This window comes from Zootoca vivipara, chromosome 10 (assembly GCF_963506605.1).
Source record: "Zootoca vivipara chromosome 10, rZooViv1.1, whole genome shotgun sequence".
In the NCBI taxonomy this organism is placed as follows: Eukaryota; Metazoa; Chordata; class Lepidosauria; order Squamata; family Lacertidae; genus Zootoca; species Zootoca vivipara.
This window is the reverse complement of record NC_083285.1, coordinates 51,157,693-51,175,759: the sequence shown is the minus strand read 5'-3', so window position 1 is coordinate 51,175,759 and position 18,067 is coordinate 51,157,693. Positions and strand designations below refer to the sequence as shown.

Below are 18,067 nucleotides of genomic sequence, written 5' to 3'. Positions count from 1 at the left end.
TCTCTCTCTCTCTCTGGTAGCCATTTCTCTTTATTTGATGTTGGGGGCACCCAGAGCCGGACCTCTGAAGTAGATGCTCGCATGGATCCACTTGTAAACTGCAGCATGCTTTTAAGGCTTCAGAAATACATTAAGCTGAAGTAGTGCTAATGATTTGGTTTTGATTTCGCAGGTTCCAGCAAGATGTGGAGTTACAGTCCGTGACAGTTTAAAGAAAGCTTTGATGATGAGAGGTCTCATCCCAGAGTGCTGTGCAGTTTACCGAATACAGGATGGGTATGGTTTGTATGTAGTACGGTTTGGGGTAGGGGTGGAAGAGGGAACGTTTGCTAAAGTGATTCTTTCTAGATGTTTTAAGTGCATGAATAATCAAGATAAAAACAATTCACTTCATATTTTAAACAAATTGTTTTCCAAAGCATAGGCAAAATCTCACTCTGCCCCTTAGCAGAGGTTGTGGGTTGAGGGTGGGAGAGAATCCTTTTCTTTGTTCCTGCTAGTAGATTTGCTCACAGTGCTCTCTATTGTATACTAGCAGCCTTGTACCTGGTGCTTCTCAGGGTTTCTAAGAAACCAAAAACATATGTGCTGTTTTGAAAGATTCAGTCCACCATCTTGCTTCAAAACAGTGCCCGTTTGTATCCAAACATAGGAGAAAACCTGCTTCTTGATCTCAGAAATTATCATGTAATATTTGGTTATCACAGCTTAAGAGGTGGCCAAATGCATAGCGAACAACTTCAGAAAATATATAGTAGATAGTTAGCAGCTTCCCAGTTGCTTCCCTTTGATTTTTCTGTATAAACTGTGCCCTTCTCATTAACTAAACTTTTTGCAGACTTTTTAAATAGTGGAGGCTAATGCCCAAGAAATATTCTTTACCTAGCAAAGCAATGAGGATTACTTTAGGTTCCAGAGCTCAAAAGCCATTCATTCTTTAATGCTGTGTATCAGGGATGGGGGACCTGTGGCCCTTCAGATGCTGTTGGTCTCCAGCTTCTAGCAGCCCTATCCCACATGACCAGCAGGCAAGTGGGATGGGAGCTGTAGCCATATCAACATCTGCAGGGCAAAAAGTTCTTCGTTCCTGTCCTGCATTAGATCTTGTGATCTGAATTGCAGGAGAGAGTTAAGTCTCTATCTTGTAATTTGCAGCACAGTTAATTGTGATAAATCCATGGTAACCTCTTCCCATTTGAAGCTTCTAATGATGGAAGGCTTAAAAACAAATCCAAACTACTGTCCTCCACCTGCCCCCCCCCCCAATATCTGCTCATGGAGTTCATTTGCTCTGCAGGGAGAAAAAGCCCATTGGCTGGGATACAGACATTTCCTGGCTCACAGGCGAAGAACTGCATGTGGAAGTCTTGGAGAATGTACCTCTTACGACACACAACTTTGTAAGTATTTTCCTATAACGCCTCCTGCTGTTGCATCTGGTTTTATTAGGTTCTGAAAAGAAGCACGAGGATGGGCCTTTTCTGCAGTGGCTCCCCGTTTCTGGAATGCTCTCCCCAGGGGAGCTCGCCTAGTGCCTTCATTATGTATCTTTAGGCGCCAGGGGAAAGCATTCCTCTTCTCCCAGGACTTTGGCTAATTAAACAGTCTATGGCCTTTTAAACAGTTATGTATTTTCGGGTTATTTATACTGTAAACTGCCCTGCGATTCTCTATTGGAGGGCAGTATATAAATTAAATAAAGAAATAAAAAATGATGTTTTCACAAAATGAATGGCAGCTGTGCCATGGGCATAGACAGCTTCTGCTTTTGAGCACAATATTTGTGTTTTATACGACACATTTTCCCTTCGCTACAGCCACCTTCTTATATGTGTACATTTGTACATTTCAACAAACTCAGTAAAAACAAACAAACAACTTTCTCCCCATATACAAGTTTGTCTTCCTAGTCTCCTAGAGGCAATTCTCACTCACCACAGGCAAGCAGGCAAGTATCCTCTTACAAGCCTGGTTAAGCCACATTGTGAAAGGCAGGCTGGGGTGAATTGTATGCAACGTTGCACTTATTGCTGAGTGGAGGTTCTACCTCCAGATGAATCTACAATACCTCTAGGTGAATAATGGTGAGACTATAAGCGTTATCTGTAGGATGAGGGTAAATCAATGGCCCAAATGTATTTAGAATCTTGTTTTAAAGTAGGATCTGGACGAGATGACCTTCAGTTCATTTTGCATGCTTATTTTAACCATGCAGTCTGCTTCCATATCATTGTAATCTCAAGGCTGAAGCCATAATTGCAGGAAGAATTATGTAAATTGTCCATGATTGAGAGCAATTTACTTGTCATTAAATAAAGTGTGGCTCTTTAGAAATAGCAGCATTCTCATGGGGAATTTAATAAAATGCCTGTGTGAACCAGATTTTTAAATACACTGGAGCATGAAAAAGCAGCAAAAATCCACTTGTTATATATTATTGTGTTATGAAAAGAATGTGTTTGGTGATCTCCTGCTTGCTGCACACCAGCAGGCAACTAATAAACCTGTTACAAAGTTGTGCTGGTTGCATCAGTGATGCCAGCGCTGAGAAACAACCTGACCTAAGGAATGACAATTTAAGTGGAATCTGGTGGAAACAAATTATCTGGATGGCTTTTTCACCAAAGGACTTCTGTGTCTTAGGTTTATTATATGGAGAGGCCTTCTTAAAAATACAGCTTTGGTACTTCATTTTTGTTTCATTCACTGGAACCCAAGGAGGATAGTTGCATAAAAATGAACATTAAATCTCTGGATAGCATCCTCTTAAAGTATTTTGTCTATTTTATTTGCTTTAAGTAGACATTGCTTCCTAACCCGCCTTTCACATTCTACCAGTTTATAATCTTTTCAGATTCTGCTAAATAAAATGTGCAAATCTCTAAACCTTTGATATAACTTTTCTACTTGAGTTATTGAGCTATAATGATTTTTAAAAGAAACGCATCCTCATTTTATTGTTTGATAAAAAACTAAAACCGTGCCCAGAGCAGGGGTATGCAACCTAAGGCCTATGGGCCGCTTGGCCCATGGGGGTCGTTTAACCGGACCACAAGCTGCCCCTGAACCAGCCGCCTGCTCGGCGAGTCCCCACGCGCTGCGCTAAACCAGTGTAGCGCGGCACGGGGACTCGCTTCCGCAGCACTGGAAATCGCGGGCGTGCCACAATCCAGCCCACAGAGGGATCTCCGCTGGAGTGAACTGGCCCAGGCGAGGTAAACCTTGCCAAACCCTGGCCCAGGGCTTAGATAGAACTTGGCAAATGTGCAAGTTTTAGTTGCTAGCTATGGTAGGTGGAACTCTGCAAGAGCATGGAGCTTCCCCACTCCCCTTGTGTAGCTAGAAATGGGGAGGGTTTGCCTGGTATGGTATTATATCATTTATATGGACCTTACTCTTCACAAACTGCTCCAGAAAGAAGACAGATTTCACTAGGTTACTTTGCACGTGTGATGGTTCTCTGTTTGAAAACTCAGGAGCCATTTTCTTTCATAAACTGTTTCTTGGTAAAATTGCCATAGAAACGTGAAATGTAAAGTTGCATGAAGGCAGGCGCAAAACAAGAAGGGGGCAGGTCTCCTGGCATCAATGAAAATTGAGTTAGTGCTTTGTAAACACATATGTGTATTAAAGGATTTGTATTGCACTTAATATGCCCTAAATTATTATCACACACAATAGAACTGTGGGGGTTCTTCTGTTAGTTAAATTAGCAAACCGTTTGTCAGGAATACAGCTCTCTTTTCAGTCATAGTGCTTTTAGAGTAATACCTTCAATGTAACTTAAAAGGAGCTTGAATCGGCCCTTTTCCGACGAGATAACATCGCAGTCTCGTTTCTCATGCCTGCTTTCTTGATGGCATAGGTACGAAAGACGTTCTTCACTTTAGCATTCTGCGACTTCTGTCGAAAGCTGCTTTTCCAGGGGTTCCGTTGTCAGACCTGTGGATACAAATTTCACCAGCGTTGTAGTACAGAGGTGCCGTTGATGTGCGTGAATTACGATCAGCTTGAGTAAGTAATCAAAGCTCCTCTGCAGTTTAAATGCTCTTTCTCTGAAGCTGCACACGTAAAAGTGGTCACAACAGCACACGAGTGTATTGTACTGATATTGCCGCGGTGGCATCCTTTGTATGCAAAGGGGACATCTCTCCTCCAAGGCTGCCTCTCCTACAGAATTAGACAAATGTGACTAGTGTGCCCTGTGCTCCAGAGAGCCCATAAATGAAAGCTTTAAGCATGACCTACACAGCTGCTTCTGACAGTCACAGTTATCACAGCATAATGTGCCTGTGCTTTAAATGCAGTGTAGCCAAGTTATGCGGTGGGGTGCCTGCCCACGAGTCTTTACACCGTAGCCACTGTTTTTCTTTGCTGGCACAATAGGACCAAGCTGTTGGTTGTCCCTTGAAGCTTTCTGTGTGCACAAGGATTGTCTTTGGCAAAAGTAATTCAAAAGTTCAAGAAAGGAGTCTAAGGCAGTAAAAGTGGTGGGAGACCTTACAGAGTTTTGGTTTCTTAAAGAATAAAATAAAGTACAAGCTTTAAAAACAAGTTCAACTACTATACTTTGGTCACAAGGGGAAAGGATTGTGCATCATATTCATATGCAGACTCTTGTTCTTGACTATAGAGAATGAAATCAAATTATCCTCATAAAGCAACTGACTACTGTACTTGTTTTGTTGCTGCCAAGCTGGAAAACAAAACTTTCAGTAGCAGTTTTTCTGTCCCATCTATAATACCATTTCACAAAAGATTTTCTACCTTTTTTTGGATACTGACTGTAGGGTAACCCACAAAGTCTCTCTTTTTGGCCTAGCAGCAGTGAATAATCCAGACGAGTTATTAAAGATATTGCATTTGACCGCTTTGAGGATGTTCTTATTTAGCCATAATTGCTCTTATTAGCTAATGGTTTTTTTTAATCTGTATAAAATTTCACCCTTTCAACATGTGAGTGTTATATATACTACATATATATACTACACACATATATTTATGCAGAATTTTAAAGATGTAGGTTTTATACATGATCCTAGGTAGTAATGAGATTTTATGCAGTATTTTATACTACTGGTTTGTGTAGTGTGCCCATCCACCTTATATGTGAGCAACCTATGGCCCAAGCATTAATAAACTACTACACGAGGCTTTTCTCTGATTTAATGATCAGAGATTGGCGAAACCATTTTTAAAACGCTCATATGGCAGAAGAGACCTTTGAGATGTATTGTTTCCGAACAGATTTACTTCTTCCTTATCTCCATATTTTTGAGAAACGACTTCTGAATTGCTTGTCTGCATTGAGAAGCCCCTTCTTAATATTGCTTGAATCACATTTCAAAGAATTGACTGTATTTTAGTGTAGAACATAGATGTTATGCTTTGGGCCAGAGGCCCAAAATGGCAGCCCTGTGTGAAGCCAGCCCCTTCCCCCCCCCTCCAAATAATCCGGCATACTTAGCTAGGTTGTGGTGATGTCACAGTGTGTGCTCCTATACCAGTGGTAGCCAACGATAGGGAGAGGAGGTGGGGAAATGCAATTTTAAGTTTATTTTAGTTGCAAATGTGCCAGAATGTTTTGGGGAGTACTGGAATAACTTGACAGGGAGCTGCCCCCCCTTTTTAAAATAACTAAATCCCTGTTGGAAATGTAGCATTGAACCCGATGCATGGAAAAGCAGGACACAGCTTAGACCTCACAGAAGCAAGGGTCCTGCCATTATATTACAATGCAAAGAACTGATCTAAATAAAGTGTTTCAAATCACTGACATTCGACTTTCCTGCTTAACTGTTACAAAACTGTAGTGTCACCTTTCAACGTCTTTTCTCTTGGAAACATGTAATTTAACCTATGATGTTTTCTTCCTCGTACGTTTTACGTTGTGAAACTTCTGGGTCTTGCCCAAGTTAGGTTTTTCTTTGTTTTTGCCTCACAGTTTGCTGTTTGTCTCCAAGTTCTTTGAACATCACCCAATACCGCAAGAGGAGGCCTCCTTAGAGACGACCCCAGTATCCGGATCATACACTTCAGTGGCCCCCTCAGATTCGCCTGGGTATGCTCTTAAATCCTGCTGTTCTGATGATAATGTGGGTTTGTACTTTCTGAAAGGGAGGCTTGGGATTCATGGGGAGGGGAAGTGGGTGTCTACACCCATTTATATCAATATATTGAATAGAAATCAAGTGATTTTTATACAAGGGCTTAAGTAAATAACGATAATAATGAGGAGAACTTTGTGAAGCATTTATCCATCCTTACTCATCTGTTTGTTCTGGCCTCAGTTACAGTACTACTGTTTACTACTTGCTCTAGATGCTTCGACTTAAACAGTTTGCTCAACGAAGGTCAGCTTTGGCATGAGAAACCTCCCTTTCTTTCAATGGGATCTGATTTGTATAAGCAGAAGTTGTTGGGAGGTTGCTATTGTAGCATTCCTCATTGGCCCAAAGTGGAGCTTGAGTGCTTTTCCTTCCCAAGTTTTATTTGGGAGTAGATTGCTCCCCTAACACAATGGCTGTGTTCACAAATCACGGTTTAACATGACACGCATGATCCACTGGGAAGTTCAGGAATGCTCCACCTCTGCCGTCTACTCCTCCTCCTCCTCCTTAGCCAGAAGGACAATTTTGGAAGCATTTATTTCTGGTTTTAGTTAACCTCAATTCCTGACCTCAATTCCACTACAGAAAACTGGTTAGCACTTCACAGTGTTTAGCTTAGGTATGTACTTCTGTATGTGATAGGCCTGCCCTCTCATACAAACCTTTTTGCAGCTGTGTCTTTACTTAGCATTTTGCATGTACCCTAATAGGGTCCATATTTGAGGGCTGATGCCATCATTCATCTTTCTAGTTCATCATTTTGGACACCATGAATGGTGTAGTGTGTGTGTTTGTAGACTTATTTTGAGGTAAATTTCTATCCTACCTTTCCATTTCCAAAGAAGTACTCAAGTTGACTCACCTAAATAATCAGTAAAACAATTTATTTAAAAAAAGCACACTCAAGAGTAAAAAATAATTCTTTTGCTTATTGTCTTGATCAAATTTATGTTCCACCCTTCCTCCCATTGGAGCCCAGGGCAGCAAACATCTCTGGAATAAAAATGTGGCTTAAAAAAACAACAACAAAATAATTGAAACATTTAAAAGCTGCTAAAAACAACGAAACACAATAGCACCTGTAACCAAGCATGCACTTGAATAAAAACAGAAACGTTTTAAGCAGATGTGTGAAAGAATACAGTGATTGGGCTTGCCTAATAGCAGTTGGAAAGGTGTATCACAGCCCTAAAGGCCTGACTCGTGACAAATGTAGAACGAAGATTGTGATGCACTTTTAGAAGTGCAAGTTCTGTGCGTCAGAGTTATACCTGAGGTAAACTGCTCCCAACCTGTTAAGGGCTTTATATACCAATTGTAACACCTTGAACTTGGACCAGTGGTCAACTGGCAACTAGTGCAGATCTTTGAGCACAGGTGTAATCTGCTGACTCTCTCACTCCTATAAGTGATTGTACTGCAGCATGTTGCACTAACTTGCTGTTTCCAGACTGAGCACAAGGGAAGCCCCAGTAGAGTGGCATTGTAGTAGTCCCATCTTTAAGCTACCAATGCCTGAACCGCTGTGGTCATGCGGAACAGTCACAGTTGTATTACTAGCTGAAGCCTGTGGAAAAAAAGAATAACAAAGCAAAGTTCTTACAAAGCATTAAAATAGTAGCGAGCCACAGATTTGGTCTTCAACATACAGGTGAATACAAAATACAGGGGAAGAGAAGCCAACCAAGGAAACCAGTTCCGTATTCTCTGATATCAGCCAGGGTTGGGGCAGGATTTGTAGCAGTTGTCGGAAGTGCAGACAGCCATGGCGTGCCCACCATTTTAGATTTGCAGTGCTCTGGTGCAGAATCACTCTGGAAGACTGTGGATGTCTTAGCCTTGCAGCAAGCAATGGTGGATGTTGGGTTGGGGGGGGCAGAAAAGTGAGTAGGGATCATCTTATGCCAGGAGCAGCACGCACCAGATCTTGGCAGCTGCCCAAAGTGTCAGATGCTGAGGCCAGGCTTACCTCAGAAGGTGGCAGGGGGCATGGAAGAGCCACACATTCTGATTACTGCAATGTATTATACGTAGGGCTGCCTCTGAAGACTGCTTGGAAACTTCAGCTGCTGCAGAATTAAGCAGCCAGGTTGCTCATTGGTGCAATACGGTTTGGGTATATTACACCAATCCTGGTCCGAATGCACTGGCTACCAATTACCGTAGTTTCCGGGTCCAATTCAAAGTGCTGGTTTTGACCTATAAAGCCTTAAACAGCTCAGGACCGCAATACCTCAAGGACCGCCTCTTTCCATATGAACCTACACAGACCCTGAGATCATCTTCTGAGACCCTCCTTCGTGTGCTGCCTCCTCGAGAGGTCCAGAGGGTGGCAACACAAGAACAGGCCTTCTCTGCAGTGGCTCCCCATCTGTGGAATGCTCTCCCCAGGGAAGTTCGCCCGGCGCCTTCGTTATACACCTTTAGGCGCCAGGCATAAACATTCCTTTTTAACCAGGCCTTTGGTTGACCTAATTGACACCCTATACTCTTAAAATGTGGCTCTTTTTTGGGGGGGTGTTATTGGGTTATTGTTTTTATTTTGATTTTATATATTGCGATCTTTTCTGTGAACCGCCCTGAGACCTCCAGGTATAGGGTGGTATATAAATTAAATAAATAAATCTCAGTGGACAAATAGATTCAAGTGGGTGGAGATGGTCCCAGTTGCATCTCCTCTGCAATAACTAGGGACCCTGGCAGACCTTAACCTTTTTTTATGCCTTGACTTTCTCAGCCCACCACTTCTCCCTGGTCCATCTCCTTCAAAATCCATTCCAATACCCCAGCCTTTCCGACCAGCAGACGAAGACCATCGGAATCAGTTTGGTCAACGAGACCGTTCCTCATCTGCCCCCAACGTGCACATCAATACTATAGAGCCTGTCAACATTGATGTAAGTTGCCACCTAAGCTTGGTCTTTAGAAGCAGAACGTTTCTTTTCCTTTGCTATGCTACTTGAGGAAGGGGTGGGCAAACAATGGGCCACAGGACTTGATAACCTGGATAAGTCCTTTCTCCCAGCTTATGTAGCAGAGCCTTCTTGCCAGCATCTCCTATTCTTCCAAGGGTGGAGGAATAAGTGGGTGTATAGGGTTGGAAAGAGAATTAAGACTGTGTGTGTGTGTGTGTGTGTGTGTGTGTGTGTGTGTCCATTCTTGAAGTCTGGAGGAGAAGGAAAGGGATATTTGTTAAGCGGCTGCAGATTCTGAGCCATGCATTGTGTTATCTCTGATGATCAAACTCACATACACAATGATGGATCTTAATACATCATGCTGCCTGAGTTTTCAGTCCCCATGTATAATATCAGCAATTAATGTTACGGACAAGTTCACATATTCTATTTAAGTGACAGCCAACCCTGTGATAGTCTGGCAGACTGTGTCCATGACTACATAAATGGGTGAGACGCTATTGTTTGTTACCCACTCAGAGCCTTCAGAATGGGGAGGGATAAATACAGAAAAAATAATCCTTTCCCAGCTTGGCTGCCGTGATTGGGTAAAAATAAACAATTACGATGTGATTTCACACTCTGTGATTTCCAACTATTTCACACCCTTTGATTACAGCTTGGTGGTTGTGACTAAATGGAACAGGTGAATGTGTTCTAATGTGTTCTAATACATGCTGTGTGCATGCACATGGCCTGAACAAATTTTTGACTGGAACGTTTTGTCCCTAATTATTTAAATTTGTCTAATGCAAAGTCCAAGGCAGGTAGTGAGATCTTGTGTGTGCAGTCCACAGCAGCTAAAAATTACAGTGGATGACAGCCAACCATGGTGATCCACTTTCACAATGGACTTCCCTTTCCACTCCTTCCACCTGCAGCCCCTTACACATCCTCAAAATCTGCTTTGGGGGGGTAGTGGGAGGAGAGGAAGGGCCATCACATCCTCTGGCATGATGTTGAATATAGCCCTGAGCGTACAGGCGCCTGCAATCCATTGATATTACCTCATGCTATTCTTATAGGACATCCCAAAACAGAATTAGTTGCCACTTCTATTTTGCTTGATGAATCTGTATTAACTCAGAAGCTTGCTATTTGTTCGTAGGGGAAGTGGGTCCATAAACTTAACGCCTTGCCTATTTAACACTGCTAATTGATGATCATCGTTCTTCATTTTCCCTTGCTCTTTTAGAACATTTTAAGACTATCTGTTAGAGCAGAACATGACTCTGGCATCATTCTCCCAGCTGCTTCTTGACCCTATTTGCTAATACATTTAGCTTGCCATACCCAGCAAAGTTCAAACGGCCCTATGCGTGGGCAGGTATTGGCAGGCAAGTGACCATTTTCTGGACAGGAGGAAACATATTCTTTATCTATGCAACTGTTGTCAGTTGACATTTCTTATATTTGTGTTATATCACCGTAATTATGACAAGCAACTGAAGTAATGCATTAATAAGATGCATACAGCTTTTTTTTTAATTTGTAGGAGTTGATTAGAGATCAAGGGTTGCGAGGAGAGGGAGGTAAGTGATTTTGTTCTCTTGCATAAAAAATACATTACTTTGCCCCCTCCCCTTTGTTCCACCTTCTTTTGCAAAATACAGACACAGAGAGAAATGTAAACAGAACAGTGAAATTTAGCTACACTTGCTTGTCCCATGACCTTTGAGTTTGTTTGATGAAAAGTTTTAGTGGTTCACTCCCATTGTGGGCGAAGAGGAGGGGAGAACAACATGCAAAGTGGTAGCCAGTGTTTTTTGTTTGTTTGTTTTCTAAAGTGGGTTATCGGGTGGTAATAGTAGGAGGTAACTGACCTTTAGTAAATTTATCCTTCTTTACCTTCCTTTTATCTTAAAAGGGCCAAGCGTGCCACCCACCTATCTTGATATACAACCAGAACACCTACACAACAAGGACTCTCTAGGGGCCTGTCAGCCAGCACAATTTGTGGGCAGAATACCGAGCACTGTTCCTCTCTGATTTTACAACATGGGAGCATCCTAGAAAAATCCCCATGGTATTCAGAAACATGAAGGCTTGATCTGTGTGACTGTTGAGAAAGCAAAGGGTACTTCTAGAATACCCACAGATCCTTAGCATAACTTTCTTGGTACAGTGGTACCTCGGTTTAAGTACACAATAGGTTCTGGAAGTCTGTATTCAACCTGAAGCGTACTTAACCTGAAGCAAACTTTCCCATTGAAAGTAATGGAAAGTGGATTAATCCGTTCCAGACGGCGTACTCAACCTGAAGCGTACTTAACCCAAAGTATGAGTGTAATTGGTTCTGGAAGTCCGTACTTAACCTGAAGCGTACTTAACCTGAAGCGAACTTTCCCATTGAAAGTAATGGAAAGTGGATTGATCCGTTCCAGGCAGGTCCGCGGAGTACTTAAACTGAAAGTACTCAAACCAAAGCAAACTGAAAGTACTCAAACCAAAGCGTACTTAAACCGAGGTATGACTGTAGTAGAATACATCAGATGTACACATATTTTGATATATTTTTAAAACAAGCTCCCAATAAACAGGGCACCTGGCTTTAATGTTTCATATATATATATATAAGAGAGAGAGAGAGAGATTTTTTTGAAACCAATACTTACAAATACAGCCTAAAGGAAGCATTCCCTCCTATGTTGCGAGAGACAGGGTTGAGGAAGCCTTCTGCCATGACACATGTGCCTTGTCTGAGAACAAGGTATGCTTTTGCCTATAGATTGATTGATTTTGTTCTCGATTTCATATTTGTACCAATTTAAGATGGATGTCAGGGATGGGCAGGAGTCTGAGGGACTGGGCAGAGGAGGAAGATGCAGGGTAAGCGGCCCGTGATTTCTGGGGTTCTGGGCCACGTGTGTGGCAGCAACCAGGGGAGGGGGAAGAGATGGGGCAGACAGAGAGACAGGGGAATAGGAGGGCGGAGGAAGTTCTGCAGGAGGTCTTGGGAGTCTGAAGAGCCAGCAACGGCCCCAGAGAGAGTTGTGCCTTCGGAATCCCCTCTGCTGTCTCCGTGCTCAAGGAGGGGATTGAAGTGACAAAGCTGCCCTTGAGGAGGGGCTATTGGGTGCTTGCGCAAGTGCACCCCATCAGACAAGGGTGGAAGAAAGCAGGGGTGGCAGGGCCACACTGCCACTTGCAACTGGGCCGTGGAGGGAGCTTGCCTAGGCAGCTAGTTAAAAGGGAGTGGAGCTGATGTGCCAATAAAGAACTAAACATCTAGCCGCTCGTCCTCATTAGTCTGGATGCATCCAGGACAACAGGTATGGTGGCTAAGATGCTCCCATGCAGTAAAAAAAGTAAAGCAGCCTTGAATTGACTTCTCATGAATGGGTCCAACTCTTGAGAGTAAAAGCCAGCGCTGTGCGTTTATATCCTTTCCTCACCTTGTAACAAACATGCTTATGGCAGTGCTGCTGCAAAACCCGTTAGAGCTCCATTTGCTAACTGGCTGCCAGGCTTCGTTAAGGCTTTGACTTGGCTCTTCATCATCTGAGTGCGCAGTATGGGCTTTGCCATATAATGCAGGAGAGCATGTGTCCCTAATCAGCCGGCCTTCTCGCTTTCCATAGCTTCTTTTATGTCCCACGCTCCCACCCCCGCCACCTTCCTTTCTTTTTATCCCATGTGCAATTTACGACTTCAGTGTTCAAGACAAACCTTGTTTCAGCCAGGATTTCTTTCTTTCTTCTGTTGGTTCCATCTGACAAGCTGGCTACTACTTTGCAATTTTGAGTTCAGAGGTGTGAATTAAAACTGCAAACCCCACCAGTTAATTACATTGCTGCCCGTTTTGACTATTGTATATGTCCAGGTAGCTGTGGCTTTTGAACAGTTTTGCCCATTTTGTCCCAACATTTAAATGTTGTGTACTATGGTGTCATTTTAAAAACTCTGGTCAATAAGCTCTCTGCTGGGCATCTGAGAATATGTAGCAATTCCCTGCCATTTGAAAGTATGCTGTTCAGGGTTTTGTTTTTGGTTTTTTGGTGTGTTTTTTAAAACAAAAAACAAAAAAAGTAGAAATATGGGGTTCTCCCCTGCAAAGTCATAAACGATCTATGCCTAGGAGTCAAAGCACCTTAGTTATGTCCCATGACTTTCATTTCTTCTGTGTGTCTGTCTTCCTGTCTCTGCCTGCCCGTCTCTTTCTCTCTAACAGCCCCTATGAACCAGCTGATGCGCTGCCTTCGGAAATACCAATCCCGGACTCCCAGTCCCCTCCTCCATTCTGTCCCCAGTGAGATAGTGTTTGATTTTGAGCCTGGCCCAGTGTTCAGAGGTAGTTGGGCTCTTCTTTCTCGTTTTCACCCAAATCAAACTAAATAAAAACCACAGATGCTGTTTGTGCCTCACCCTCACAGCGTGTGTATGTAAGTGTGTGAGTTTATCAAAACACTGTCTTTTTTGTTTTTGTTTTTTGGGTTTGTATTTGTTTTTGTTTTGGCTTGGCCTGGCTGGAATGCTTTGAATGTGCTTTTTCACCCATTTTCACTCACCCTTATTAAACTCACAAATTACTCTGCGTTGGATATAGAACATTGTAGAGACGATGTTTTTTTTTCCATGCTGCCTTTCAAAAAGTGTTGCTTGTTGCAAGGGTCCCGAGTTGCAATGGAAATGAGGATAGGAGAGGTCCTGCAAACGCTTAACATCTGTACAAACTATTTTGCACTCCAAGAGATTCCCCTATTAAAGGCTGCCAACTGACCTCACCCACCCCAAAGAAAACAGCCTAGCCTACTCCTGTACTCCTTTAACAATAGGTGCATCTGCCAAAATTAACAGGTTAAGCCTTTTCTTGGCTACAGATCAGCCTGCTTTTAAATTCACAAGAGCGAAGGTTGCTAGAAAAGTTGACCTGGGGTTCCAGCAGAACTATTCTGTTGTCTGTCTGATGTTAAGGCTTTGCAGGATTTTGGAGGAGACTGATATTCCTAATTTCCTTGACTTGTCAGTTTCAACTTAATGCTCGAGATAGAGCTCCTCAATTAATATTGTCTTCCAGAGAACTGTTGCAAAGTACTAACAATTCTGCTGACAACTCACTTCAGTATATAATTAATTACCTTCTAGTATATGATTTATCTCACTGATGATATGTTGGGGCTGTGACTAATCTGGATACTAATGGAATATATTACAGAACTCTGCAGACATCAGTTGAAATCAGGTTCGGTTTGTGCACTAAAGCACAAGCAAGTTCCATTTCGACTTAAGTCTGCAGATCTTTGGCTGCCTCTAAACAAATTCTGCTAAGCAAAAGCATCAGGGCTGCAATCTAGCACAGAACTGGGCATGCTTAGTGATATTTTTCTCTCTCTACTAGATTGTGGCCCAGATGTTAAACTGAAGCATGATGCTGATGTGGCAGTGCACAGCCGTAAAACGCATACAAAAATAGCGATACACAAATTTGAATGCTTCCATTTTGAAGCAACAGGCAGTTCACCCCCATTTGTTAAACAATTTCCAAAATGTATAGATTGATCTCCAACTAAGTCACACTCGGAGTAAGCCTGTTGAAATTGATGAACTTGCTATTGGAGTCAATTGATTTCATTTAGTTTACTTGTGAGTATGACCCACATTGGATCTTCCTCGTAGCTTTTATAATAAAGTAGTTTAACCAGATAAATCAGAATGAACACTTTCTAAATATGGTTTTATGTTTTGTGATAATGAGTGCAGCTTTTTCAAAAGTTTCAGGTTTTAATTATGACCGTAGAGATAATATAACTTCTAAAAAGTGACTAAGAGCAGTCCCCTCCTGCTGTAGGATTAGCATTGTATTGATGGCCCTGTGTCTTTCGAAATTTAGTCCAACACTCCTGGAAAGTGTCAAGATGACACTTCAGACCAAGTTAGCAGCTTATTAAAAAAAAAAATTTCCAATTGTAATTTTACACGTTCATTTCCCCACACTGAAATTTTTCTTCAAATTTTCAAATCCCAATAGATATGGCCCTGCTAGGTAAATCCCGGTTAATCCCCTGTGGAAGAACAGCAATCTAGTGCATCCTGCCCAATCACTCTTACCCTGACACAAGCAGGACCAGCAAGGCATAAAACTTGGTTTAGCATGATGTCCAAATCAGGATTACTATGCTTTACCTACCCCTCACAAACTATGAGCATGAAGCCAAAAACAAACCTTGGGTTTGCGACACTGGTTTGTTCGCCATGATCCTGGGTTTGGGAGAAATGACAACCCGGGCTTCATGGCTTTTTCATCCCGATCACACCAGGGGAGGAGCGAATTGTGAGTCACATTACTGTGGCATGTGAATGGCATCATATGAGTGGAAAGGGTGGATACTACAAATGCAGAAAAGGCAGAAGTAACCACTGTTACATGTAGACTGGGAGGACAAACCAAAAGATGCTGCAGAGGAGAGGAATTAAGGGCCTCAATGCAGAAATCTGGGCTTCATTATTCAGTCTGAGCCAGCAGTGGAACATCTGTAAGGAAGCGTCACAGAAGGCGGGAGAGAGTAAATTGGATAGAAGACCATATAGCTGAAACCATTGTTATAGCTGAAACCATCAGCACAATGAGAGCCCTCACTGAGAAAAATTGTGTGTCTAGGGGCAAAGCTGTAAGGTCCCCCAACCCATTACAGGATGCAGGAAATATGAGAAGCCTTTAGTCTGCTAAGGCAGCAGTCGTAAATGCACTTGTGAGGAGTAAAGCCCCTTTGAACACAGTGAGACCTACTTCTAAAGCAAATAGGCATAAGATTGCATTCAGAATTGTTCTTTTGGGAAAAGAAAACAGTTGTAAACTTAAATATTACTGTCGTGGATTTTACTCCTCCAAATCTGAGCTTCTGATATTCCAATATCCAAACTGCATTTTTCTTTTTGTAGTGCCAACAAGTAGTGCTCTGTAAATAATACTCCTATTTAATGCTTTTAGGGTGAGGTGCTGCTTAAGGTAAATGAGATAGTAGAGCAGAATGCATATTCTGCTTGGATACTACTTTTGTGATAGCTCCTTCACAAGCCCAGCAGCAGAACAAACCATGACACCCCCCCCACACACACTGTTATTGTAGGACTCAGAATCCCTGAAGCCTCATAGAGCCTTCAGCACAAAATCCAGCTGTGTGTGGCTTCTTTGCTTTTGTGCCCAGGCCAGTAACATCTTTTCCCCAGTTATAAGATAGGCTTCAGCCACTTGAATTAGTTCCCTTTTAGGTGGCATTGTAAAGCTGCGTAGATTTAGGCCTGTTTGTGGCTCTTGAGTTCATCTCTTACATGAATATCCCTTCAGCTTCAAGAACTGTTTGCTATGTAGCATGTGGGGTGGGGGAAGTTGGTTTCATGCCCAACTGTATTCAGATTCTCCTAGGGCAGCCTTTGCTAATCTAGTGTCCTCCAGGTGCTTGGGATCACAACTTTCATCAGCACAGCCGAAAACACCTGGAGGGCACCAGTTTGGGGAAGGCTGTTACAGGGTTAGTGGTAGCAAGTCAGGAAAGCCAGCAGAATTAAACAAAATATAAAATAGTCTGAAGTTTCTCTTAAAAAGAGGCAAACTGAGTTCACAAAAACGGTTTCACTTCGCATCTTGCCTGCTTAAAGAAAGGATGGGTGCAGCCCAGAAAAATCTAAAATGTGCTTCAGGTTCTTTGATTAACGTGGGCCTGAAATCTTTACGCCCTTTAACTCCTTTTGCACTCATTTTAGATGCTCTGTCACATTAGTTTAAATTCATAGTGTAATGTGAATGAGCAACACGCAGGTCCACATTGCTCAAAAGTTCCCCTGGCGCTCCTTTCCTACTCCTGAGTCTGCTCCATGGACCAAATAAGCTAGAGTCTGGCTTGTCCAAGTGTCAAAACCCAGGTTCATGCTTTGTCTCCTCCAGACAAACCACAAGCTGTAATTGAGGCTTGTTCTTCACTTACGACTTGTGGTTTGTTTGTTTGCAGAAAACCAGTCACAAATCAGCGTTCAGACAATATAGCTGGTCGGACTCTGGATTGTTTCATCTTTGGAGTGGCAGGAGCAGGGAGGTGCTCTGGGGGAACTTGTGAGCATAGAGCAGCATGTTGCTCACTCATAGTGCACCAAAGTCTGTTTTAAACTATGGCTTAATGTAATTTGTGAGCTGGTCCAATAATTAAGCAACTAATTGCAATTGGGCAGTTTGCAGTGATTGCTGTTGAACAAGCTTGATCTTTCCTCTTTTGTGAATTAAAGGCACAATCCCACAGAAATCAGCAGATTTTTTAAAACTGAATTCAGTGTGCTAGGACTGCAACCTGAAAATGTGTGTTAAGTGCACTTGTTTTGTAAGTCTTACCTCTTACTTTTAAATGCCTTTTATGTTTGGAAATATTGCATCTTAACTGCAATTTCTGCACTTAACTGTTGTGTGAAACAAGTCTAGCAGGGAATGTTTATGTCTTTAGAAATCCAGAAGTACTTTTGACTTTTAATCTCAAATACAGGCTCAACCACGGGTTTGTCTGCCACGCCACCTGCCTCCTTACCTGGGTCCCTCACCAGCGTGAAAGCGTTGCAGAAATCCCCGGGGCCTCAGCGAGAGAGGAAGTCTTCCTCCTCTTCAGAAGACCGGAGCAGAATGGTAAGTCCAAAGTTGGTTTATTGAATTGGCAACCAGGCTTTACCACGTTAGAGACTCAGTGTAGATGTTGTGCTGCCCAAACTTCTAGCTGTGGTTAGAAAATCAGGAGTGCCCCAAACCCTTGGGCACTTATTCCTCCCCCTCCTCCTATATGCCAATTCCACCCACCCCCTTCATTTGCAGAGGTAAACTTAGTGTAGCATTATGCATTATGGCTGCAAACTATGGGTTGTAACTACTTATGGTTAGCAAAAACAAAATACGAAACACCAGTGTAGTTGTCAGGGAGTTGTTGCAGCTACTCCCGAGTAAAGAGTAAAGTCCATTGTGTCTTTATGGGTTTTATTGTGCATACTATTTACAGTGCACAGATAGCAGAAAGCATGACCTCCTAG

General features: G+C 42.5%; 1 protein-coding gene across 2 annotated transcripts in view; it reads left to right on the top strand.

Moving 5' to 3' along the window:
• The window catches only part of BRAF (B-Raf proto-oncogene, serine/threonine kinase), a 55,028-nt gene that overhangs the window by 17,621 nt on the left and 19,340 nt on the right, over positions 1 to 18,067 (top strand). Inside the window, exons 4-11 of one of the 2 annotated variants that reach the window (XM_035126517.2) lie at positions 173 to 276; positions 1,298 to 1,400; positions 3,866 to 4,014; positions 5,945 to 6,061; positions 8,848 to 9,007; positions 10,563 to 10,599; positions 13,239 to 13,358; positions 17,536 to 17,672. In XM_035126517.2, the coding sequence (XP_034982408.2) occupies positions 173 to 276; positions 1,298 to 1,400; positions 3,866 to 4,014; positions 5,945 to 6,061; positions 8,848 to 9,007; positions 10,563 to 10,599; positions 13,239 to 13,358; positions 17,536 to 17,672 (927 nt within the window). The remainder of the gene's footprint in view (positions 1 to 172; positions 277 to 1,297; positions 1,401 to 3,865; positions 4,015 to 5,944; positions 6,062 to 8,847; positions 9,008 to 10,562; positions 10,600 to 13,238; positions 13,359 to 17,535; positions 17,673 to 18,067) is intronic. The other variant, XM_035126518.2, reaches the window with a different exon arrangement.